The 26,440-nt window shown below is 37.9% G+C and overlaps 1 protein-coding gene across 2 annotated transcripts in view; it reads left to right on the top strand.

The window, feature by feature from the left end:
- Window positions 1–26,440, top strand: part of ITGA8 (integrin subunit alpha 8) — a 165,973-nt gene that overhangs the window by 96,705 nt on the left and 42,828 nt on the right. For both annotated transcript variants that reach the window (XM_074324800.2, XM_074324799.2), the window contains 6 exons: window positions 463–600; window positions 1,088–1,155; window positions 2,518–2,665; window positions 10,068–10,160; window positions 14,579–14,658; window positions 19,536–19,616. In XM_074324800.2, coding sequence (XP_074180901.2) covers window positions 463–600; window positions 1,088–1,155; window positions 2,518–2,665; window positions 10,068–10,160; window positions 14,579–14,658; window positions 19,536–19,616 — 608 coding nt within the window. The remainder of the gene's footprint in view (window positions 1–462; window positions 601–1,087; window positions 1,156–2,517; window positions 2,666–10,067; window positions 10,161–14,578; window positions 14,659–19,535; window positions 19,617–26,440) is intronic.

The raw sequence follows: 26,440 nt of genomic DNA, 5'->3' as shown, positions 1-26,440 counted from the left end.
CTGAAGGTATTTTGAAGTTCATGCCAATGGAGGGCTTGAAGACATGGTAAGAGAGAAAGAGAATCAAGATATTTTCTTCCTCTGAGTCCAAGAGGACTCATACATTCTGCCCACTTCATGCAAATAAAAATCCCAATTCATGAAACCTCCAATGACGTGTATTGCCTGTATAAGTGTGATTTTTTTCCTTTGCAATTGGACCCATCAGGGTGATTTTCGAAAATCGGGAGAACCTAAAGGTTACCGTTAGCAGCATATATTTCAGAGAAGCCACAGCTCTAAGTGATTCATCTCTGAACATATATTCATTAAGCTGGCTACGGCCACTGTGTGCTTAAGCCTGCTGTGGTGATAATTACTTCATCATTCACTTTCATTGACCAAAGTCAAATGCCTTTCCCAGGCTAACATCTTGCAGCTATTTCACAGAGCCATTCTCCAGTTGGTGATTATTTTCCCTAGGATGAAACAGAATTTCGAGATAAATTGTCTCCAATCAACATTAGTTTGAATTATAGTTTGGATGAATCCACCTTTAAGGAAGGCCTGGAAGTGAAACCAATATTGAACCACTACAGAGAGCATGTTGTTACTGAACAGGTAGGTCCCTGACGCTCTACGATGGTGTATTATTCTCTGTCAGGCCTTGCTCCTGTGACCTTAAGACGGAATCCAGTCCCTTTTGTTTTCGTTCCGGTGCACAAACATGTAACAGTTGGGAGATTTTCCTAACATGTTTCCTGAAACACTGCATCATTGTGTTTTCGGAAGCCCTTCCCTTGGTGCCACCAAGATTCAATTTGTTCAAAAAGCAGCTGTCATGGAAGCAATACAGCCTGTAATCCTCAAAACATTGCCAGAGTAGCATTCCTTATAGACATTTCAGGATGAATTGGAATTGGACTATTATGTAAACTAGCCTATATCAGGAGGTCCCTACCTCACATAGGGTTTCTAGCTGGGTAGAATTATGCCTGGTGAAATAAAAGCTTGGATTTAATTTGTGGAATCGTTCATTATTTTCAAGAAAAAAGGATGTGATTCAGGGTTTCCAAGATTATTCCTGATGTATGTTTGCACAACACAGGCTCATATCCTGGTGGACTGTGGAGAAGACAATATGTGCATTCCAGACTTGAAGCTGTCAGCTAGACCGTAAGTTTAAATAAATAAACTTGTACATTTTATCTAATAGACTACAGGTGTTTACTTAAAGGTCCTCTGGAGAAAGTATACACTTCCAACTACTACCAAAAAACAGTGTGCTGCATGAAATTCTTGAGCTTGGCTACACTCTGAGTGAGCCTGTGGTTTGGGTCAGTTCTTTGTCATTGGTGTCAAGTGACACACCCTAAGGTTTCGCCTGGGCTGTTTCATCTTTCAGCAGAAGTGAAAAGAAAAATGTTTTTGTTCAAAGTCAACTCATCTATGGGGTGGTTCAGGTTGTATTTACTTGTCTCAGTTCTGTGGGCAAAGGACTCAGACAGGCTGGTCCTATCAACACCTTTGCCGAACTGGTTTTGGAAGTAACCCATGACTCAAAGGCATCCTTAAAATTGTCAAAACAAAATCAACTTTAATTTGCTGGGGAAAAAAATGTCCTGGCGCTCTATGGAGTAAAGCAGAGCTGTCACAGAATCAAAGGGTTTCCCAGTTGCCTGTAATGGAAAGTCACCAGTCCAGCACTGTTCATTGCATTGCGTTGTGTTATGGAAAGAAATGGGACTAAGATGTAAGACATCCTAAGGTGGAAAAAGCAGATTCATGCTTCTTCACCCCCACCCCTCCTGGACCTGTCTCTCTGCCAGCGTTTGAAATCTGCTTGCTACTCTCTCCAGGAGACTTTCTCCAAATTTTGCAATTAACCCAGCGTCCAAAGCAATAGTTTTGATTAAGGGTCAAAAGTGAACAGGCATTTCCAAATGTTGGTTCAATTTGAAGTTTGGAGTGAATTAAATTGCCTCAAAATACCCCAGTCAGCTATCTGCGGCCTCCTTTTCTCTGCCTCTTTCGTCCCCTCTGTTCACTTTGCAGTACACACCTGCCCTCTGAGTGTCTAACCCGTCTCTCTCCCTTTTTTTCTCACTGTACATCTTCTTCTTGTTGGATGTTTCCGAGGGTACACTGGAGCTGCCTCATTCTGGCATGTGAGCCAGTTGTTCAATTTTCTAGAATTTGTGCTGGCAGGTTGTTAAGTATGTCAGCAACTCGAAATTGACCACAGTGGAAGAGGTCACTAGAATCGACAAATGCTACAAATCAGTACTTTTTTCTTTTTTCTTTTTAAGAACTGGTTTCTAAACATTTACCATCACCGGATGTTTTCCTGCCCTTGCCATCCAGACATGGTTCTCTTAATTCTTCTCACCACCCCTTCATGACAATCCACCTTCTTTTTGTCCCAGTCTTACATTTCCACATCTCCCTTCTTTTCCTCTCAGATAAATCCTTAAGAAAAATATCCAGGAATCCAGAGGAGTATAGGATCTAATGGTTGCTTTTAAACTGCATTTCTAGAGATAAGCATCAGGTCATCATTGGGGATGAAAATCACCTTATGCTCATAATCAGTGCACGAAACGAAGGAGAAGGAGCATATGAAGCAGAACTCTTGGTGACAATACCGGAGGAGGCAGACTATGTCGGGATTGAACGCAGCAGCAAGGTAATGCCTGCAGATCATTTGAAGTAGTAAAGAACTAAGTATGTTTTTGAAGTCAGATCAACGTTAAGTAGAGCCATCTTAGCTGTGAGTTCCTTCCTAAATAAAAGAGACCAAAATGGCACCTTACACTGTGAATCACGAGCCGGGAAGGGGGATGGTCGGAAGCAGTATTATTCTCTTTCTTGGCCATAATGCAAAGATAAATCGGCCAAAGCGTGAATGCTGAAGCAAGGAAGAGGATACAACTGGCTGCAAGCAGCAGCTTACCCATTGCTGGATTTATCAGCTAAATTCCTAAGCCAGCTCCCACCCACCCTCGCGGGCTGTTTTCAGGTCTTTGTCTTGAGTTCCTTCCTTTAAGTTTCAGTCAGGTCCCAGGAGGTCTGGTTCTCATTACTGCTTATGGAGGGAGGTCCAACCAATCCCAGCTGAGCACTGATAACAGCCTGGACAGGCACTGGCAATGCCACACATTCGGTTTTCTTTCTTCTCGGTCTACCTTTTCGGGACTGGGACCAACATAAGCCAGGTCGCCGTCATTTGCCAGTCCTGCAATGCCACTACTTATTAGACAGACACCAATGTTCTCTATCGCCTTTCCTTCCTTATCAGAACATGAATCTTCCCACTCAGAGTATTCTCAGGGTCTGCTGTATTTATAATCGGTGGATCTAAAAAACCGTTACAAACACATTGTATTAGGTTGGTGCAAAAGTAATTGCAGTTTTTGCAATTATTTTTAACCTTTTAAACTGCAATTACTTTTGCACCAGCCTAATAGGATAATGGAGAAAGTCCCTTGTTTTCAGAAACCTGCGGAGTCACAATTAAGGGCAGAGACCAAGTTTAACATGCTTTCATAAGCATCACCACACTTCACAAAGAGGTAGGCACAATGGGTGCTTCTTCATGACTTACTGATGGATTTGTTCATTTAATTACAATTTATTAAATGTCTTCTAGTTTCCAAATGCTGCATGTTCTGAGGAGTTCTAACATTCTAATGATTAAATAATTTAACGAAAAATTAATTCTTCTAAAGAGATGTTAACAACTTGTTGTGATATTGGTATTTTACAGGCATTTAAAAACATCAAGAATATATAATTCTCTATTAACGCCTCTAGTTTCATGGCTTATGTTTTGTTTTGTTTTAATTATCTTCTTAGTAAAAAAAATAAATCCAGGTGAGTAACAATCATGTATCTTTGACAGTCATAAAATCATTACGAGTTTCTCTTGAAGACATTTATAGAAAAATATCACCTCTAAATACTTCCATGTAGGTAATATATAAGCACACCAAAGAAATGAACTTAAGTATGTTAGTTTTTTAAATGTTCCAGGGCTCTACTCACTCATATTTTTATTTCAGTTCCCTTCATGCCACTCGGACTTTGTTAAACAAAGCATCTATTCTACAATGGTCTTCTTTTAGCAAAACATCCAGTTTACTGTTCACTTTGTTGCTGCGTGGAAAACATGGGAGAGTATTTATCGTTTCTATCTTTGGCTGGAAACGTTAGGCAGACATTATCCACAATCTTAAATGAGTCCTTAACTACCCTTCCTATCAGTTTCCCTGGGGCAGAGACTTAGCTGGTCTTTGAATTTGACATGACTAAGCCACATTCTGACTTCTTTGTTTTCAAGCAGTTTGAGGTTTCTGTATCTTCTTATTTAAACTCAGTTCAAGTTTAAAAAAAAAAAAAAAAAAGAAAATTTTTTCTCGAGGGGAAACATGTTAGGATTATCTGATCGTAAGTGTTGTTATTCTTTTGTTGAAAACATTCATCTTTTCAAAAATGTAAATGCTGGTCATCTGTCTCTCTGGAAACCCTAACTGAGCCAGCCTTTATACTTCACTTCTGTGACCTTTCTTCTACATTTTTCTAGGAATAAAGGCCTATATGCTTTTTATTATTATCATCATCATCATCATCATCATAGTAAAATATATGTAACATGAAATTTACCAATTTTAAGTGTACAGTTCAGTGGCATTAAAATTATTCACCTTGCTGTGTGTATCCAGCACCACCATCCATCCACAGAATTCTTTTCATCTTGCAAAACTGAAACTCTGTACCCATCAAATACTAATCCCCTACTTCCCCTTTCCTCAGACCCTGGTAACCACCATTCAACTTTCTATGTCTATGAATTGGTGGCATGCATGGCGGCCTGCGGGGTCTCAGCTCCCACTCCCCACATAAGAACGCAGGATGTGGTGAGGCCAAAAAGGAACACCACGGAGCCATAGATGGGGGAGTCATACCACTATATTCTCTCTGGCAGCCGGGTGAGACACACGCAGTAGTAGCCACACCATCCGCAGTCCGCCATTCACTTCTCTGCCTGCCAACCAACCAACCAATCAACGCAGCCCCGCAGTTACATCAGCAGCCAATTGGCTAACCAGTTACAGCCAATGGCCAACCAATCACAGTTGATGGTCATTCACTACCCGAGCCAGCATCTCCCCACGCAAGGCCCAGAGCCTGGAAGCTGCTCTCTGGGACTCTATCCCCACAATCGGCTATTCTAAGGACCTTGTATACTCCACTCCATTCCTGTGTCTCACACCCTCCTCACATTCCATGTGTCCAGAACTATACTTTTCATCTTCTCACACTCACGTTCTGCCTCATCCTCTACATATCCTATCTTAGAGAATGGCCCCAGCATCCACATAGCTTCTGAAGCCTGAGTTAGTCCTAAGTCTCTCCAGTCCGTAGCCTCTTTCCATCTCACTGCCACCGTCACTGCCTTCATCCAAGTTGGCAGTGACACTTTTTCTGAGATTACCTCGACAGTCTCCTAATTCACCTCCCTGTCTCCCTGCCTCCAATCCCTTTCCTGGAGGGGAAGTTGTCTTTCTAAAATGCACATCTGACCACGTCACTCTCCTGCTTAAAACCCTCACTAGCTCCCCATTGCTTTTAGGATAAAGTCCAAATCCCTGAGATGACTAACAAAGCCCTAAATTATGAGGTGTGATAAAAAACTACAGTGAATATTTAAATTTTAAAAAAATGTATTACAGCAAGACACATTGCCATTAACCCCCCTGAAAATACTCCCCTTCACTTCGAACACACTTATCCCATCATTTTTACCATTTTCTGAAGCAGTTCTGGACATCCTCTTTTGTGAGCATCTTCTTTAATGACGCTGTCTTGGCTGCTTTGATGTCCTGAATCATTTTTACTTTGGGGAAGAGCCAGAAGATGCACGGTGCAAGATCTGGTGAATAAGGTGAATGAGGACACACCATAATGTTTTTATTTGACAGAAATTGCTGTACCAGAGGCAATGTGTGACACGGAGCCTTTCCATTGTGATCACAAAATACCGTGAATGCTGCTGCCGAGTGTCATCCAATGGAAAGACAAGGATCTTTAACACAGGAAGCAGTGCATCGAACCTTAGTAACAGTGTGTGACAAGTTTCAACTTGTTCAGTGCAGTCAGGTGTGAGCTATGGTTGCGAGAAGATGTGTTTTAAAGTTTTGAAGTGTGCCGTAAATCATCCTCCATCATGACAATGCTCCGTGTCACACATCACTCCTGGTATATGGCAATTTCTGTCAAATAAAAACATTATGGTGTGTACTCATCCACTTTATTCACTGGATCTGGCACCGTGCGACTTCTGGCTCTTCCCCAAAGTCAAAATGATTCAGGACATCAAGGCAGCCATGATAGCGCAACTAAAGACACTCACAAAAGAGGACTTCCAGAACTGCTTCAGAAAGTGGCAAGAATAATGGGATAAGTGTGTCTGAAGCAACAGGGAGTATTTTGAGGGGGATTAATGGCAATGAGTCTTTTACTGTAACAGTTTTTTTTTTTTTTTATACGTTCACCATATTGTTTGATCACACCTCATATATCTCCCCTGCTTACCTCTTCAGACTCATCACCATCATTGACTCGTACCTGTACCCCACACCCTAAATTTGAACAGGGCGGAAATTCTTTTCAGTTTCTGCAAATAGCCATGTACGCTCTCACCACAGAGAGATTGTACCTGCAGTTCCTTCTCACTGACACACTAACTCTACTCCCTCATCTCCTTTATCCAGTTTATTCCTTTCCACTCATTCATTAGGCCTCAATTTAATAATGACTGAGACTGCTAACATTGATTTTGCAATTGCTATGGGCTGGCACTGCTCTGAGCTCTTGCATATATTTAATTTACTTAATCCTCATAGCAGCCATATAGAGAAAAGACAAGGCTATCATTATCTCCATATTTTAGATAAGGAGACATTTAATAACGTGCCCAAAGTTACATACCGTGTTTCCCCGAAAATAAGACCTAGCCGGACCATCAGCTCTAATGCGTCTTTTAGAGCAAAAATTGATATAGTACCCGGTATTATATTATATTATATTATATTATATTATATTATATTATATTATATTATATTATATTATATTATATTATATTAAAGACCCGGTCTTATAGTAAAATAAGACTGGGTCTTATATTAATTTTTGCTCCAAAAAATGCATTAGAGCTGATGGTCCAGCTAGGTTTTATTTTCGGGGAAACACGGTAGTTATTAGGTAGCAGAACCTAGATGGAAACCTCAGCTATTAGGTGCAGGCCCCTATTCTTAGCCACTGCTCTGCACTGCCCCCCATCAGCTTATGTGTCACTTCCTTTAGGATGCCTTCTCTGATTGCTTAAATCTCCGTGCATGCCCTCCTCTCTCACTATGAATCCCTCCTACCATAAAACTTAACAAAATGTACTAACTGTGTGTTTCCACCGCATGTTAACAGTTGCTTGTGATCACTTATTACAACTGTTATAATAATTGGAAATTCAATGAGAACAAGGTGTCTTTTTTATCAGTGCTAGGTAAATAGCAAGAACATAGTAGATATTTTCAGTGAATGAATAAATGAATGAATGATACTCTACGAGCTATAAATGGATTAGAACCAGACTGTTCCTGGAACAGCTGAGGAAAATAACCTAGAAATATCTAGAAAAACAATTATTGTTTTTCTCACTCAGAGAGGAAATAAAGGTTAAAAAAAGAAAAAGGGGGGGGGGATCTGGGTAGAGAAAAGCTCTTTGATTGATGTGGAAAAGCTATTTCTAGAAAGCTGAAAAAATGTATATATAACTTTTAACCTTTAGATAAGATAAAAATATTTACTATAGAAGCCAAATCCTTGAATTATATTCAGAGGACACATGGGCATTTTTTAAAAGGTTTTGCTGGGCTTTTTTTTTTTTTCTTCCTGTTTTCAGGATTGAGTTAATAATCTCAACAAAAAACATTTCTGTATGATTAGAGTTAGTTATGAATCTTTAAGAACCTGAATACATGTGTAAGCTATTTTTGAGAAGAGAGAATATTACCAGGCTTAAAAAAAAGTTTGAGGTCTGACAATTAAGTTCGCAAACTTGTCCTAGAAAAAGTTCTACAAACCTCATTGCTGGATATCACTACAATTACCTTTGAAGTACTCCTCTTGGGAAGCTGTGCACCGACACCAGTGCCTAGTCCACCCTTCAAAGAAATTTCGGAACTCTTTATCTGGAATGGCCATCAGAGCTGTCATCGTATTATTCTCGATTTCCTGAATGTCATCAAAATATCTTCCTTTAAGTATTTCCTTTATCTTCAGGTAAAGAAAGAAGTCACTGGGGGCCAGATCAGGTGAGTAGGGAGGGGGTTCCAATACAGTTATTTGTTTACTGGCTAAAAACTCCCTCACAGACAGTGCCATGTGAGCTGGTGCACTGTTGTGATGCAAGAGCCATGAATTGTTGACGAAAAGCTCAGATTGTCTAACTTTTTCACGCAGCCTTTTCAGCACTTCCAAATAGTAAACTTGGTTAACTGGTTGTCCAGTTGGTACAAATTCATAATGAATAGTCCCTCTGATATCAAAAAAAGGTTAGCAACATCAGTGCAACAAGTTCGTGAACTTAATTGTCAGACCTCATATTTCATTGTAAGCTCTTCTTTAGGAAAGAGTGTGAACTACACCTGCTCTATGGCTCCCAACACCACCTACTCCTCTGTGCCAAACACTGTTCTACGCATTGGGAATAGAACAAAACCCCTGCCCTCTAAAGTTTATTTTATTGGAGCATATGATCTACCTACAGAATTCTTTACCTAGATACCTGGGTTTGTTTTGCTTTTCTTTGTTTCAGGGTTGAATCTGGGTTTTTCTCAATAAAGTGGAAAGAATGGAATAGAGGGTGGTTTCTGAAACTTTTACTGGGAAATTCACATGACTTCCTTAAATGACATTTTAATAAAGCTGACAGATAGATAAAAGGTCCTCATGTTCTGAACCCTCTTCCGTGGACCTCTCACGGGGCAGAAGTTCCCAAGAGGCTGCTCCTCTGTGGAAGTCCTCATACTCCAAGCTTCTCTTTGGGAATGAGGGTGACAGGGGATGTGTTAGTAGCACTTAACAGGTTTGAGTGGAATAATGGGTGAACTAAGTAGCTATCACCAAAGGCAGAGCGGGGCCCTGGGGACATTAGGCTTTGAAATAGGGAAGGGGCTCCGAGTAGAGAACAAGGTGTAGATTTCTAGGTACCTGGGAGTAATGTGAGGACATTAGGTGGAGCTGTGAGCAGAGGGCAGGAGTTCAAAGATAAACCTCTTTCTCTTCTCCCCTCGTCTAGTATAACCTTGAGACCTGCCTTCTCCAACACATAGTTCTAAGCACCTCTTCAAACTTGAGTTTTTGTACATTCTAATCAGACTAGGACAGAGGGGGAAGAAGGAAACAGGAAGCACTGGGTAGACATAAAACTGTTCTCTTTCTGCCTTCAGGATTTAGAGGATTGAACTAAGATTGATTGTATCATCTCTAAATGGGACCGTGATGTGTAGAAATGTGTGTTCAAAGCAATTCTGCAAAAGGTCATTGAGTCGTATGATAATCCATAGATGCTACTGTCATTCCACTTTTTGCAAGAATAAATTTGTTTAGTCATGTTGAATATCTTCATGGCTCAAATTTAACACTAACAATAGTGAAAATAATTTCTAAAATGTTCATATATATATTTTCTTATATATATACATATTCATATATATACACACATATATATGAATACACACACACACACACACACACACATATATATATATGGTATCTTAAGCATTTTCTTCTTGAAGGAAATACAATAAATGTGTTACCAATCTAAGACGTTTCTTTCTAAAATTAAACTTCAATCTTTTCTCTCAAGTTTCTTTTCTGAGCTGATGGTCACAATTAGTTCTTGGGCACAGTTGCCCACACAGGTGTTTGAAATCAAGAGGAGCTTCCCGCCCACAGCATTGCTTTCCTGACAGGATGTGATTTATTCTGCCCCCTGAACTTCACGCTGGTGTTCTTTCCTGTTGTAGGGATTCCGACCACTGAGCTGTGAGTACAAGATGGAAAATGTCACCAGAATGGTAGTGTGTGACCTTGGGAACCCTATGGTGGCTGGAACAAATGTAAGAGAAAACCAGAAGCACTTTCTGATTTCTGTCTCATTGAATTATAAAGAGAACTAATGGAAAACTCCCCAATTAGCACTCAGCAATTTAGCACATAGCCATTAAAACAAATTAGGCAGGAAATTACCAGGGTAGGGGGATTTAGCATTATAACCAACACAGAGTAGATAATCTAAGGTTAAAAACACAAAGAGACAAATAATTTTAAATGCTTTCTCTTTGGATGTTACTCTTACATGTCTTTTAGTCACGACAAATCTATGAAGACTATTTTTTTTTTACTACAAATTTCTTTCTTTGAATATTTTTTCTTTGAATTCCACTACAACTTGTTTCTTAGAATTCAAAGCAATGTAAGTAAAGGATTTAAGAAATAACCTAATTAAAAATTTTAGGAAAGACGATTAAATTTTTATTTCCAGTATACTTCGCATATGAATATCATTCACAGTATTTTTCCATATAACAATATTTCCATAATTCAGCTTTTGAATCCGTTTTCCCAGGTCTTACTTGAAAACCTGGTGTCTTACTTGAAGAATTACACATCTTACTTGAAGTATAGCAAGAAAAAGAAAGGGTTAATACTGATCTGTAACATGCTTATGAAAGAATAAGGACTTGGGTTTTTTCCTCTCCTCCCTCCACCATCTCCTCCTCCTCTTCTTTTATTTTCTTTGTTTCCACATTTAGGAACTTCCCATCAGGATTACATAGACAATAAATTTATTTTATGCAATTGCAGTTTAAGTATTCACCTAGGAACTTCTTGTAATACATATCACAGCAGAAATAGTTACTTTATAAGTCATAAATCAGGGGGAAAAGAAACCCCTGAAATCTGCAAATATTACATAATTAAAAGTTATATAAACTGAACATACATATTCCTCTAGTTTAAATTAGATGTTTATGTATCAATGAAATGGACTGTTTGAAAAAAAAATTCCTGAAAACTTAAAATTGCATTGATTTGTATTAGAACTTCCCAAATTATATCCCTAAAACTGCTAATCCCTTGAGATAAGCCTTTATTTAAAGGGGAATTCTGTGGTCACTGCTGATTATATCCTCTGGACACTATAAAATTTTTAAAGGCTCTGAGAAGTCCTGCAGTAAATAAACCTGGTAGCCCAGTGTTTCACACATTCATTTGAGCATTTGAAACTTTCCATCTAGAAATACCTATTCCCAGTTTATACTTCAGGATACTGTGCTAGAATAATGTTTTTGCTTTTTTACACTAAAATAAACTCTATTCCATTGACCCTGGATGGATTAAAAATGTGCCAAGCTGTAGTCTAGTGAACTCACTTCTTGGTTCAAAAAAAGTAAATATTTAAATGAAAGATAAACTTTTATGACAGATTTTTATTAGCTAACATGTATTGATGACCTTCTGTGTTATCAACCCATCACTGGGTGCTTTTTTAATGTTATTTCATTTCCACAACCACCAACCCTATGGTATTTCTCCTATGTTATGAGTGAGAAAAATGAGACTAAGAGAAGTCAAATGAATGGCCCAAGGTCACCCAGGTAATGAAGGACAGACCCAAGATACGAACCAGGCCTGAACACAAAGCCTGTGTCCTATCCTATCTGCAAAACTGTGGTAAGTCCTTGGATGAAAACTAATGGATAACAGATGAGATATTTAAATGAGGCAATGAAAGATCGAATGGAATGTCTAAGCTGAGGTATTAGAACATTTTCCGTTATAATCCTTTTATCTAGAAGCTGATAAATCCTTTTGCTAATTTTCATCAAAAATCCAACCACCTAATTTGATATGAAGAGGTCTCCCTAAGGCCACAGAGACATGAGATGACATGGTAGCAGCAGTGTTAGCATCTATTGATGGCCAGGCACTTATTCTTTTTTCAATATCAAAAGTGTGAAATCTAGACCAGAGATCATCTAAGATCGTCAATAACTAAGAATAATCTTGGAACAAAAACTGCGCACCAGTGTCATTCAAAGTGGAGGATAAAAATGGCAGTGTGGTCTTAACCACAAATGTGTTTATGTGAGGCGATGTCAATCCGTTTTACCAGCAAATAATCTTTAGAAGTCAAGGAAGTAAATTGTTTGTATTCGTTTATCTCTGAGGTCTACAGTGGAAGAAACCTAATAGCTTTCTTATCTCACTCTTTAAAGCCCTTAAACACATCAAATTTTATTGCATTCTGTTGTGTTCTAAAACACTTTGATTTATTTACTTCTGCATTTTGTATTTTAAAAAGAACACTCAGTGGATTACAGTAAAATTCCAAATGTAAAACTAGTCCTGAGTATTAAAAAGCATCATAAATTGCCAGGAATATTTATTCTAGTCTCAATATTTAAAAAAATAGCCTTCAAGTGACTTTATGTTTTAATTTAACAAAACATTTACAGCAGTATTCAGAAGTGTTACACATGATTTGTAAGTAGTAATGTCATTTTCATACAATAGCTATAGCAATATAAAATATTTAGCTGCCATAAAGATTCATAACAACTTGCAAAATCTCCCAAGCAGGAAAACAAGAAAATAGTGGTTCAACAAAGGCTCTTTAGAATCAATGCCCAGAGATCTGGTGTATGATTCTAGTTAAGAACACATGCATCTCTCTCACTTGTATGAAGTTGTCACACCTTCTGTGTATCTTCCCCCCATGCTGAATTGTTTTATAATGAAGACCAACAATGTGTTGCAGACAGGTTTCATCACAATATAGTACAATCCCCATCACTGGAAGTATACAAACCATGGCACGCTCTTTCTCCTCATTGTTTTTTAATGGCATTTTTATTGCCACCCCTTCTCTGTGCCTGGTGCAAAACTAGAGTCTGACAATATCAAGATGAAAATATACGATCTCCATTCCATAAGAAACTCAAAATTAGTACTATCATAGGTTGAGTGATAAGAGAGTAGCAAAGAAGGAGAGAGAATAAAGAGAAAATGTCTGCCTGACCTGGCCTGGGATCAGAGAATGTGTTGCAGGAAGTATTTCTTGTCCTGAACTTGGAAGCATGAGCAGGAGTTCTCCACATAGAAAAAGCAGGGAAAGGCTTATGAGGTTTCCGAAGAAGAAAGAAGAGCATGTGCAAAGGCCCAGAGTTCTGGGGGAAACTTGCACATTTGGAATCATGAAAGTATTCATCATGACTGGGGCAGAAGGATGCATAGGCTTAATAATTAGGCATACCTGGGTTTAAATCCCAGCCTTGCCGTTTATCAACTGTGATGCTTTGGGCAAGTCAGACTGAAATGGGAGAATTCCTATTTGCAGGAATATTTCGGGCTATGCAATGATGTGCTATAAAGCACTAGTGGCTTTATATATACTAGGGCAGTACCTGGCTTGTAGCACATTCAGTAGTGAAATGATGAAGATTTATGATTAATTAAATTTAAAATGATAATTCATTATGAATTCAGATGATTACTCATTCATATTAACATGAGTTTTTAATCACCGGTTTGTCTCATAGTCTAGTGGCCATGAATACAGGTTCTGGAGTCAGCTTGGAGGGATTTCAATTCCAACTCGGCAGTGTGTTTGCTCTGTACCTGGAGCAAGTCCTCAGACTGCTGCTCGATTGTAAAATGTGATGAATCACAGTACCTACTGCCCAGGGTAGCGGTCACGCTTACGTGAGACAATGCATGTGAGGCTTAGCACAGTACATGGGACAGTAAGTGGTATCGTTGCATACCTTAACTACTATTTTTACTTCCTTACTTACATTATTGGATTTGTTTTTCTCCACGTTTTTAAAATCTGTTTTCAAATTATAAAAACAGTATGAGCAGTTTTAAAACTTCGGAAAGTAAAGGTGGAAAAATAATCCATACATACGCATACACTGATAGTAACATAACTATAATATATACTCTGGTACATATTGTTTTACAATATATCATTAGTCATGTACAGTAATTTTTTCCATTGAAACACTTTTAAAACCATAGCTGAAACACACTGCACGTGCAACTTTTTAACCTTTTTTTCTTTGTTGATCATGATTGTATCAGATGACTTTTCCACCTTGTTGCATAAGCTTCACAGCCATAATTTCAATGTCTACATAAATGTCCATTAAATGGAAGCATCACAGTTTTCCAAATCAATCACCTCTTGTATATTTAGCTTTTTAATTTAGCATATGAGGAAGGTGTCAGAAGAGTTGATAAGGGGCTAAATGAAGAGAGGGAACCAAAATGTATAGGGACTGGATGGTCTCGGCCCTACAATTGTATAACTTTCTCTCAGCTCTCAGCCATCCAGGGTGGAAGCAGAAAAAGAAACAGCAATTTGGAGTGGAGTTTTACAGGATGACTTTAAAAGACTTTTATGCTGTGTATAAAGTTCCTCCCATGTAATAACGTAATGTCTTGTGTGATTTTTTAAAATTTTATTTAGTATTCTCTGGGCCTCCGATTTGCAGTTCCACGTCTTGAGAAAACAAACGTGAGCATTAACTTCGATCTTCAAATCAGAAGGTTAGTTCTTAAAATGCCTAACACGCAATATTAAAGAGATCCAGTCAAATGAATGCTACTTGTCAAGCTCCTTCATGTTAGAAGTCCACCTGAAATTAGAACCCAGGATTTCACAGCCCATTTTTCATTTGTTTTTCTCAGTTATTTGTTTTGTGTGTGTGTGTGTGTGTGTTTCAATGTTTTTGGCTCTGAATAAGAGATTGTTTTCTGTGAGCCAATTCATGAGAGTAAAATTTTGTCCTGGGTACCCGACACCACCCCCCCGTCCCCCCCCACCCCATCCCCCGCCCCCCCTCCATTTTTCCTTATTCTGATGCACATGCGTTCTCCCGCCCTCACCCATACCTGCCATTCTCTCAGCTGGGAGACAGCTAGCTAATCCCTAAAAGCAATAATTCTGCAAAAAAAGGCATAGATTCTACCTTTGAAATCTTGAAATCTTCTAACTTTTCAAGAATGAATGAGTCTCTGATGATTTAATGTGAGCAGGATGCAGGTAAGATGGCAGAGCCATCTCTGGCAACTTTAAGCTGAGCCATGTAAGTAGCTGCCCCCTTTCACCAAGACTGACCCTGTTCAAGGATTCAGGTATGATTTTACCCTTTCACCATCTATTCTGTTTGCTCCTTCACGGCCAAAAATAATATTTCATGAGTGGGAAGACCCACAGAGAGCATTGTGCATGAGAGTCAGGGAGTGCCAACCGTAGGCTGCTACCCGTGAGCCAGTAATGGAATCCATACAATGGCTCTCAAGTCACATTAAAAGAAAAGGACATTAAATAAAATAGAATATCTCAGAGTCCTCTTCATGAGACATTCCTTTCAGATAAACATAAATATATATAGTAAGATACCCCGTTTGATGGATATATTGTTTTTGTGGTCTGCAATTTTAAAAGTTTGAAAAACACTGATGTAGACAGCACAGGCAGGCCTTCCATAGTTGTTTATAACTCGCCCAGCGTGTTCTAACATAAAAACGACTCTGAAGTCAGTATATACGAGTTGGTTCTCAAATACTCCCGTGTAGTGTGGCTAATCTCTAAATGTACCTCTGTCCTGCAAGAAGAAGGTGTCAAAAAGTGTTATGGCTTTTAGAAAAACGATGTTGCCCAGTGGATTATTTTTAATAGCTACTTCACTAGAAGTTTAGGATTTTTAAAAAATATATAGACTCTGTAAGAATCTAGGAGATTTTTAAAATGTGCAACCTGTGTACAAACCATAGCCCCCGAACTTTGTCCTACATTGCTAGGGAGAGAGGTTTCCTAACTTACTTTGGGTATCCTTTCCTGACCTTTATTATGTCTTTTTTGAATGTAAGTTAAATATTTTCTGCTGAATCTTAAGGAGATTATTTTATTTTACTCAAATTAATGATGGGATGCAGATGGAAGGAATTCTTCAGTAATATCCCTTCCCTGTACCCAAAGCTTATTAAATCACTTCTTTGATCTACAAAATGTATATTTCCCAGAAGGCTCAGGTAGTCCTAAATATTTTCATGTGGGAAATCTGTTAATAGTTGTACGTTTTCAGAAAAAAAGAAAAAGCACTTGATAGAGAAGGACCCCCAACCCCCAGACAATAGGCTGCAGTTTCCGTTTCTCACCATCATGGTTGGTGACATTGATTCTACCTACAGTGGCATGAAGCTTCGTGTCACTTGGGGAAAGATACACCTCTTATAAAATATACAGCCTTTATTTAGAAAGAAAGTCTGTTACAAAGGAGCAAAGCAAATTCCTTGAGGTTACCTCCTTACACTTGATTACAGTTATGGATAATTGGAATAGATGCAATTTGTAGTTCACTCAAGGAACAGAGAACACTAAATGTTCTAAATACCTTCCCCAAATCCATCCTGAAGACCATCGTTTAGATAATGAATTTGGCAATGAAGTGCTGAATTTGATGGAAAATAAGAATGGTCACATTTTTAATATCCCCCTTCATCTGAAAGAATGGGCCATGATGATGTTCCATCCTTACATGCTGTAAAAATGCATGACTATTTTAGCATTTTCCTGAAAAACATAAAAATGGAGAAGTGCAAAAAGAACTGGAGAGGCTACTGCAACAAGCATAAAGCGTCAAATTCCAAAAACATACATTACAGAGATAACAGTGTTTGAGAATACTTTTAATACTCGAATACTAAAGTACTTGAGAAGTGAGCATTTATCTTCATGCTTTGCTGTCAGACTCCCAAGATGTAAATAAGTATTTAATGGATGTTTTGCATCCAGTTCAAATGTGTTTAAACCAAAAATAAACCAAAGCAAATGCTCTCAAGTTGAAAGCTTTTGACCATATTGACCACTGCTACGTACATTTAATGCCCTTTTCCACAAATAGAACCCAAAAGAAAAACGGGCTTTATAAATTAATAAACTTAAAATATTGCATGTTGCCAAATATTTGCATTAAATGGTGTCTCCGTGGCCTGGCTCTGTGTGACATATAAACATTTTCCTCCCTCTGTGAAGCGGGTCTCAAATAGCAATTCCCACAGACAAACATGACTTTGTGATTATTTGTTGCAGTTGCTTCCTCAATGCTGGTGAAGTGAACATTGTATTGTCTTTGCTGACATTCCAGAGACGGCAGAACACATACAGGGAGGGCTAGAAAATAGCAAGCAGGAAACAGGAAAGAAAAAGAAAGTCGTGTCGGAGTAGGAAGTGAAAAACATGTTTATCCTTGGGGCATGACATAGGGTGTAGTCGTGGAGAGGAAATTCTCATGCCTGGCGTAGAACTAGCCCTGACATAAATAGCTCAGCATCCACAGCCATGATGAATGGCTTGTTTGAATGCAGCAGTGATATCAGTGATGGAGGTTTCCTTCCAGGAAAGACGTTAAAGAGGCATCCAAGTTCTCTATCAAGCCCCGTGGCTTTCTTACCAGGAGATTTTTGGACACCACTAGTAGCTGTACCAAGTGTCATGGCACGCTGGTGTGACACAGGATGATTTTGATTCTCCAACCAGGTCTAGCCTCCAAGTCTGCCATTGCTTTCGTTACATTTCAGAAAAGTCTCTGTAAGCCTCATATTGGACTCCTGTCCCAAGATGATTTCAACGCTTGACATGTATTTACATTTTCAGGATGTTGTGAATAATGAAAGTCATGTTATGTGAACCACTTGAAAACAAAATGCAATAGAATTATGGAATAACCTAAATGACACTTTTTTTTCCTCCATCATTCTAATTTGCACTGCCGCAAAGCAGTAGTGAACTAGAAAATAGAACAAAGTCAGGGTAATCTGTGGAACAATTAGACTTAAATTTCCAAAACTAAAGAGTTTCCTGTAATGGATTTGGAACCACAATGTCTGCAACAAGTGGAATTACTTAATGACTTCTCAGTGGTAATTCAGAATCCTGTCGTACAAAAAAATAAAAAAAAAAGCTTTTTAGTTGACTGATCCTACCCAGATGTGATAATAATAAAGTGGCCTGGAAACTGGGGTTCAAACTTTGGTGAACAAGTCCCTTTAGGCTCATCACAAGCTTAGCAGGGATACCCCATTACAGGAAATGAGCGTAACATTTGCCTGTTTATGTCTTTTATGTGTGTTTGCAGTTTAAGTTGCCTTATCAGTATATACAATCGAACAGGACTTTTCAAAAGCAATGTGGGAACAATTCTGTCTGCTCCTCCTTTGAAAGCAGACTCTTATCCTGTCTTTTCCAGCTCCCACATTTGGAAAGCTTCACAAGCTAATCAGAACATACCCCATTACCATTATCGCAGTGTTCGAGCCTGTCCATTGAATCTGTGTGAGGTTCGATGAGGAGAAAAACAGGAGGCTTCCTCTTCCTAATGAGAGCTGAATATAAACATGACCTATTAGTGGTGGTGCGGCCACATCTCCTTTTGTTAAAAGCAGGATCCTTTGGGATATTAGGGTGACTTCGATGCAAGCACAGTAGGACAATAAATGCAAGTGGGATTGCATCCAAAGCACAGCTACTGGTTAAGCCTCTCGTGAGACACGTTTCCTTTTCCTTGCAGAGCTGGCGGCTTAACACGTGCATTTTTTAAAAGTTAAATTTCATATCTAATTCTGTTTGCTTGAGAAAAAGACACAACAAACTTGAAAATCATTTTGCCACTGTTCAAAGAAATGTTCTTAAGCATGCACCTTCCATCTTGAGATTCTGAAACCACTTGCAAAACATCATGTCACCTTCTTAATACCTCTGCATGGACTGCCCAGCTCTCCTTGATCTCACTTTTTCTCACCCTTAGCCATGCTTCTGTTCACCACCACCCCCACACACCACCCTAGTCAATCAGTGAGCAGGCAGTGAATGTACACTTATTTTAATATTATCTAATAAATCATAAGGAGATAAATTTGCTATGAAAAAAAAAATGTATGGTATGATGCATTCCAGAGCCAAATGCAAATTCCTTTTCCATTGTGTGCTGCTCTTGGATCATTCTTCACAGTCTTATGCTGTATGAGCATGGAAAATCAGGAGTTGAATATGCTGTCCTTTCCTATTTGATGGGCAATAAACATGATGCTCAGAGAAGTTAAGGAATGTGTTCAGGGCAGACGCTGGAAAATGAACTCAGCGCTGGTTCAGCCATTGAAACAAAAAAAATGTTAGCGTCTCTAGATACCTACTGTGGTTGCAGAAAAGGTGTCTCTTCATGGAAAGTTACTATATTACTTTAGATCGTGGTGGATCTTAGCATTTCCCTCTACACATGGTTATGTTTTTGTAGAATGTATATGCCATTGTTTTCTAAATGATCGTACTGATCATGTGTGTTATACAGAATGTATTTTATGACCATGTATTATAACAACACATCTGAGGAAATATATTTAAATCATATGTCCTTGTATTCTAGTTCCAACAAAGATAACCCAGACAGCAATTTTGTGAGCCTACAAATCAACATCACCGCTGTAGCTCAAGTGGAAATAAGAGGGTAAGTAATAAGCAAAGCATTGTAGTAGTTTTACTGTAATAATAGCTTTCTGTGCGTGAGAGTAATGATAAAATACTAGTAAAAACTATGTGGCATTTTCCTAATGCATTCGCGATCACAGTTCACTTTGGTTATAAAGTCTCATTCTTTTCTACCCATCATTAGCCTCCCTTTGGAAAGCAGAGTAAACCCTGTATGATCATTAACTCTAAGGATATCAAAACAAGAGCTCACTTTATTCCCCAAACTGACAGGTCAGTAATCAAACTATAAAAGCTAGTGATAAGAAGCCAGATAAAATAGACAACCATGTGACTGTCTGAAAGTCTCACTTCTCCAATAATTATTTTGGCAGAATGAAAATTCAGCCTCGCCATACCACATCTTGAGTTGAAGAAATGGCTAACTCTTAAATGTGAGGGTTGATGGGATCTACATTTTGTGTCTTTTTCCTTCCGTCCTATTCTTTGAAGAAGGTCCCAATAAGCAATTAATCGAGAGACAGGAGGAAAGTGCTCAAGTAAAAGGCTTAGGAATAACTACCATCTGGGAAAGTGGTGCCTGGGGGTGCGGGGGAAGAACTTAGAAATGGATTGCATGTAGTTTTCATCTTGTATAGCGTAGACTTCACTAATTTTAATTCTTGTCTCTTCACAACAATCAAGGTTGGCTAAAAATGTCAACTGGTCTTTTGGGCTCAAATGTCTCTGGGGCTCCAGAAATCCAAGTTCCCTTTTCTTATTCCATAGGTCCTGAGTGGTTTACACTCCTTTGGGGGGACAACAGTAGATTTCTGCACTCAGAGCCATTGTCACCATGCATTTCTTACTGCTGCACCCTGCTACTTTCCGTGGAGGGAGAGCGGGGGCCTCTACCTGTTATCCTGGCACCACTGAATCTCCACCTAGTGAATTCGAGAATAATAATAATGCCTAACATCTACTGATACTTTCATGTGCTGCCCCAACATGTTAGTACATCTTAATACACGTATGTACTAGTATCCTCGTTGTACAAGTGAGGGAATTTTGGCACGAGCTGTTGAAGGCTACACTGCTAGGAAGTGGGAGGCTAGAAGAGAAATACAGGCATCCTGTCTCCAGGTGCATGTTTATAAATGATCATGCTATGCAGCCTATGAGATAGTGTTTTGAACCTTATCTACACCAAATCTTATTTTATGTATGCTGCTGTGATTTTTTTCCTTGTTCAAATGAATGTTGTTGACATTCACCACTTTAGTACATGTGCCTATAGTTCAATGATTTTAATTGCAGAAGAGTATAACACTGTAAAACTATACCATATCTTGCTTCTCCAGTCTATTCTTGATGAACATTTAGGGGTTTCCTTCCTTTCCTTCCTTTCTCTCTCTCTCCTTCTTTCTTCTCCTCCCTCCCTTCTTTCTTTCCTTCCTTCCTGCCTTCTTTTCTTCCTTCCTCTTCTTCTTTCTTTCTTTCTTTCTTTCTTTCTTTCTTTCTTTCTTTCTTTCTTTCTTTCTTTCTTTCTTTCTTTCTTTCTTTCTTTCTTTCTTTCTTTTCTTTCTTTCTTTTTTTACAAACTTTCTTGTATATATCTCCTGGAACACATGTAGAAGGATGTCAGAACGGTATATGCTTAGAGAATTTCAGGATCCGAGTGTATACACTATTTAACTTTACTAAATAATACCAAACTGTTTTTAAAATACTTACACCAAATTACAGTCCCACAAAAAGGGATGAAAGTTTCCATTGCTCCACATTATTAACTAACTCGCAAAATGGTCCAGTTTTTAATTTTGGGTCAACCTTACAGATAAGAAATAGTATGTAACTGAAGGTTTCATTAGCAGTTCTCTGATTTCTAAATAAGCTTGAGCAATGTTTTTATGTGTTTTTGGTGTTTTGTTTTATTTTTTGACTAATCTTCCTATTCAGGGAAATTTCTGTTCACATTTTTGCACATATTTCTACTGAGAGGCTTAACTTTTTCCTGTGAGTTCCTTTTATATCCCAGAGTTTAGACATTAATTCTTTATCAGTTACATATATTTCAACTATCTTTTCAGTTTGTGAGGTATGGGTTTTTTTTAAGTCAGGTTTCTTGAGGTGTGATTTACTTAAAGTAAAACTCACCCTTTTTTAGGTGTCCAGTTTGAAGGATTATGTCACCATATATAAAACAGTTCCATTACCCCAGATAGTTCCTTCATGTGCTTTTGTAATCAACCCTTCTCCAGCTTCAGGCCCTGGCAACCAAGACCTACTTGCTGTGGCGATAGTTTTGTCTTTTCCAGAAAATCATATAAATATCTCCATACAGAATGTAGCCTTTTAAGTCTGGCTTCTTTCACTTAGCATAATGCATTTGAAAAACATATATGTTCTTGCATGTGTCAGAGAAGTATTCCTCTGCATGGATGTCCCAGGAATTGTTCAACCATTCACGAGTTAGTTGGTGAATATTTGGGTTTTTAATTATTTCCAGTTTGGGACAATTATTAATAATAAACCTGCAATAGGTATTTCCATACAGGTGTTTGTTGGGACATTTGTTTTGACAAATGGAGACACTGAGTTGTAAGGCAAGGGTATGTTTAACTTGATAAAATACCACTGAACTGTTTTCCAAAGTGACTGTACCATTTCCAGTTTGCATTCCCACCGACAAAGTATGAATTCCAATTGTGCTGTATTCTTGCCCACATGTGCTTGAGGCTTGTTTCTTTCTTTGTTTTTAGCCATTCTAGTAAATCTATAGAAGTAGCTCACTAAGGTTTTTAATTAGCATTTTCTAAGGGCCAGTGGTCCTGAACAGCTTTTCACTGCCCTTTGGCCATCAGTATCTGTTTTTTTGGTGAACCGTGTCTTAAAATGTTTGCCCGTCTATTATTGGGTCATTTGTCTTATTATTGAGTTGTAAAAGTTCCTTATATATTGTGAATACAAAAATCATGTACCAGATCGATTAGGGTCCTGCAAAGATTATCTCCCAGCTTATGGTTTGGCTTGTTCTTTTCTTAACAGTGATGTTGAAAGAGCAGACATTTTTAATTTTGATGAAATCTAACTTTTAAATATTTTATAATATGTGCGCTTTGTGACCTATCATTTTAAAAAAAAAATCTTTGCCTTATCCATCACAAGACTTTTTCCTATGTTTTCCCCATAAGTTTTATAGTTTTACATGTTGGTCTATGATTAATTTTAAGTTAATTTTTGTATCTGGTGTGAGCTGGGACAAGGTTTACTTTCTTGCATGTGAATATCCAATGGTTGCTGTCCCCTTGGTTGAAAACACCATCTTTTCCTCACTGAATTACTTGACACCTTTGTTGAACGTCAGTTGTCCCTCTGTGAGAGTCTATTTCTGGACCTCTTATTCTGTTCCCCTGATGCACATGTATAACAAGTCTTGAAATGCAGTAGTATTCTGAGATCTTGGTAAACTCACAAATTCTAATAGTTTCTTCTTTGTTGATTGCCTAGGATTTTCTATAGCATGATCATGTTATCTGTGAATAATATAGACCATTTTATTTCTTCCTTTCTAATCTGTATGTGAAAACGTTTAGCCAACTACAAAGTTACAGGGAACAGTCCCTGCAAGAGATCACCTTAGCTTCTGACACCCATCCAAATCTACCCTCAGTTTCAATAATTCACTTAGAAGGACTCACAGAAGTCATTGAAAGCTATTATACTTGTGGTACAACTTGTTATAGGGAAGATACATATGAAAATCAGTCAAGGGCAGAAGTGCATAAGATAGAGTCCGAGGAAATATCAAGCAGAGCACTTCTGTTGTTCTCTTCTGTAGAGTCAGGAAGTACTACTTTCTTGATATTGATGGATAATAGTATATGCATGGTGTATCATCAACCAGGAAAGCTCACCTGAGCCTCAGTGTTCACTTTGTTGTTGTTGTTGTTGTTGTTGTTGTTGTTGTTTGGGGGGGCTCCATTACATAGGCATGACTGATTGATTGACCACTTAATTGATCTTAGTCTCCAGGTTGACTTCCATGATTTGACCAAACCTCCCATCCTGAATCATACTGTTGGTCTTTTTGGTGTGGGCAAACCCTACCCTAAATCATATTGTTAGAATATCTAGTGTGGCCCAAGCCCCCCTGGCAAACAAAGATACTCCTTCATCTTCGGCATAAAATGTTGAGAGCTTAGAAGTTTCCTCTTAGAAGCTGAGGGCAAAGGCCTGACCTCTTTGGGGACAAGGTTAAATTGTTTATTATGTAGTTATGCCTTTATTTCTTTTTCTTCTCTTACTGCATAGACTAGGACTTCCAGTACAAGACCGAACAGACATGGTAAAAGGACACATCCTTCCCTGGTTCTTAGATCCAGCCTTGACCTTAAGAGGAAAACATTCAGTCTTTTACCATTAAGTCGGCTGTTATCCCTCAGGGTGTTTGTAGATGCCTTTTTCACGTTGAGGATGTTCCCTTTTTCTCTAGTATTCTTGAGAATTTCTAATGTGAATGTGTGTTCGTTTTTGTCAAGTGTTATTTTCTGTGTCTAAGAAGATGATTAAATGGTTTTCCCTTATTTGTCCATTAAAGTGATAACTTGATTAATTTTTGTTTTTGAATTTTTAAAAATTTCTTAGATTATTTTTTAAATTTATTTTTCAGTAATCGTTGACATACAATATTATGTTACTGTCAGGTATACAACCTAGTGATTAGACATTTATATACAGGTACCTTATGAAGTAATCAGCCCAGTAAGTCTAGCATTCATCTGTCACCATACATAGTTATTTCAATATTATTGACTATATATTCTCTGTGCTGTAGTTTACATCCCCATGACTATTTTTATAACTGGAAATTTGTACTTTTTAATCCCTTTCACCTTATCTCCCATCCACCCTACTCCTTTCCATCTGGCAACCATCAGTTTGTTCTCTGCATCTGTGAGTTTGTTTCTGTTTTGTTTGTTCGTTAATTTTGTTCTTTAGATTCCTTATCTAAGAAAATCATACCATATTTGTTTTTCTCTGTCTCATTTATTTCACTTAGCATAATGCCTCTAGGTCCATCCATGTTGTCACAAATGGCAAGATTTCATTATTTTTTATAGCTGAGTAATATTCCATTGTATATATATACCACATCTTCCTTATCCATTCATTTATCAATAGACACCTAGGTTGCTTTCATATCTTGGCTATTGTAAATAATGCTGCAGTGAACATAGGGGTACATATATCTTTTCAAATTAGTGTCTTTGTTTTCTTCAGATAAATACCCAGAGTGGAATTGCTGGGTCATATGATAGTTCTATTTTAAATTTTCTAGTTTCATATCATTGTGGTCAGAAAAGATACTTGGTATTATTTCAATCTTTTTAAATTTACTGAGACTGGTTTTGTGGCCTAACATGTGGTCTATCCTGGAAAGTGTTCCATGAACACTTGAAAAGAATTTGTATTCTGCTGTTTTGAGTAGAATGTTCTATAAATATCTATTAAATCCATTTGATCCAATATGTCAGTTAAGGCCAATGTTTCCTTGGTTTTCTGAGTGATCTATTCATTGATGTCAATGGGGTGTTAAAGTCCCCTACTATAATTGTGTAAACTGTCAAACTCTCCTTTGATGTCTGTTAATATTTGCTTTATGTATTTGGGTGCTCCTATGGTGTGTAGATGTTAATAAGAGTTTGTTCCTCTTATTGTATTGATCCCTTTATCGTTGTGTAATGCCCTTCATTGTCTTGTTACAGTCTTCGTCTTAAAGTCTATTTTGTCTCAGATAAGTATTGCTACCCCAGGTTTCTTTGTGTTCCCATTTGCATAAAATATCTTTTTTTATCCCTTCACTTTCAGTCTTTCGATCCAAAGTGAGTCTTTTGTAGGCAGCATAAGCACAGGTCATGTTTCTTTATCAATTCAGCCACCCTATGTCTTTAGATTGGATCATTTAATACATTTACATTTAAAGTAATTGTTGATAGGTATGTACTTATTGTCACTTTATTAGTTATCTTCTGGTTGTTTTTGTTGTTCTTATATGTTCCTTTCTTCTTCTCTCGCTCTCTTCCCTTGTGCGTTAATGACTTTCTTTGGTGATATGTTTGAATTCCTTTCTTTTTTCTGTGTGTATCCATTATCGGTTTTTGGTTTGTGGTTCCCATGAGATTCAGATATAACAACCTATGTTTATAGCAGTCTATTTTAAGTTGATAGTCACTTAAGTTCAAATACATTCCAAAAGCACTACATTTTTTTACTCACCTCCCCATATTTATATATATTATTGACATCATATTTTAGACTCTGTGTGTGTGTGTGTGTGTGTGTGTGTGTGTGTGTGTGTTGACTTTTAAGCCAAACTTTCATTCCAGAGAAGAAGCATACTTCGTCATGATGACTCTTCTTTTTATTCAACTTGCTAAAATTTTGTTAGTGACTTTTGCATATATTTTCATGAGAAATACTGATCTGTAGTTTTCTTTTCTTACAATATCTTTTTCTGATTTTGGAAACAGGGGGATGCTAGCTCCATAAAATGAGTTAAAAATATTTCTCTATCTGCTCTATTTTCTGAAAGAGTTTGTGTAGAATTGCTATTATTTCTTCCTTAAATATTTGGCAAAATTCACCAGTGAAGCCATCTGAGCCTGGAGTTTTGGGGGGATTTTTTCTGTTTGTGGTTTTAGGCTTTTGTTTTTGTAGGAAGGGTTTTAACAATTCAATTTTGTTTTTTGATAGAAAACTATTCATATTCTCTATTTCTACGTGAGTGAGCTTTGGTAGTTTTTCTTTCAAGGAATTTGTATATTTCATGTAAGTTGTTACATGTTTCAAAAATTGTTCCTA

This window comes from Rhinolophus sinicus, chromosome 1, assembly GCF_057876585.1.
Source record: "Rhinolophus sinicus isolate RSI-liver-muscle chromosome 1, RSI-T2T, whole genome shotgun sequence".
NCBI classification, from domain to species: domain Eukaryota; kingdom Metazoa; phylum Chordata; class Mammalia; order Chiroptera; family Rhinolophidae; genus Rhinolophus; species Rhinolophus sinicus.
The sequence above is the reverse complement of the archived record's forward strand: the minus strand, read 5'-3'. Positions and strand labels throughout refer to the sequence as shown.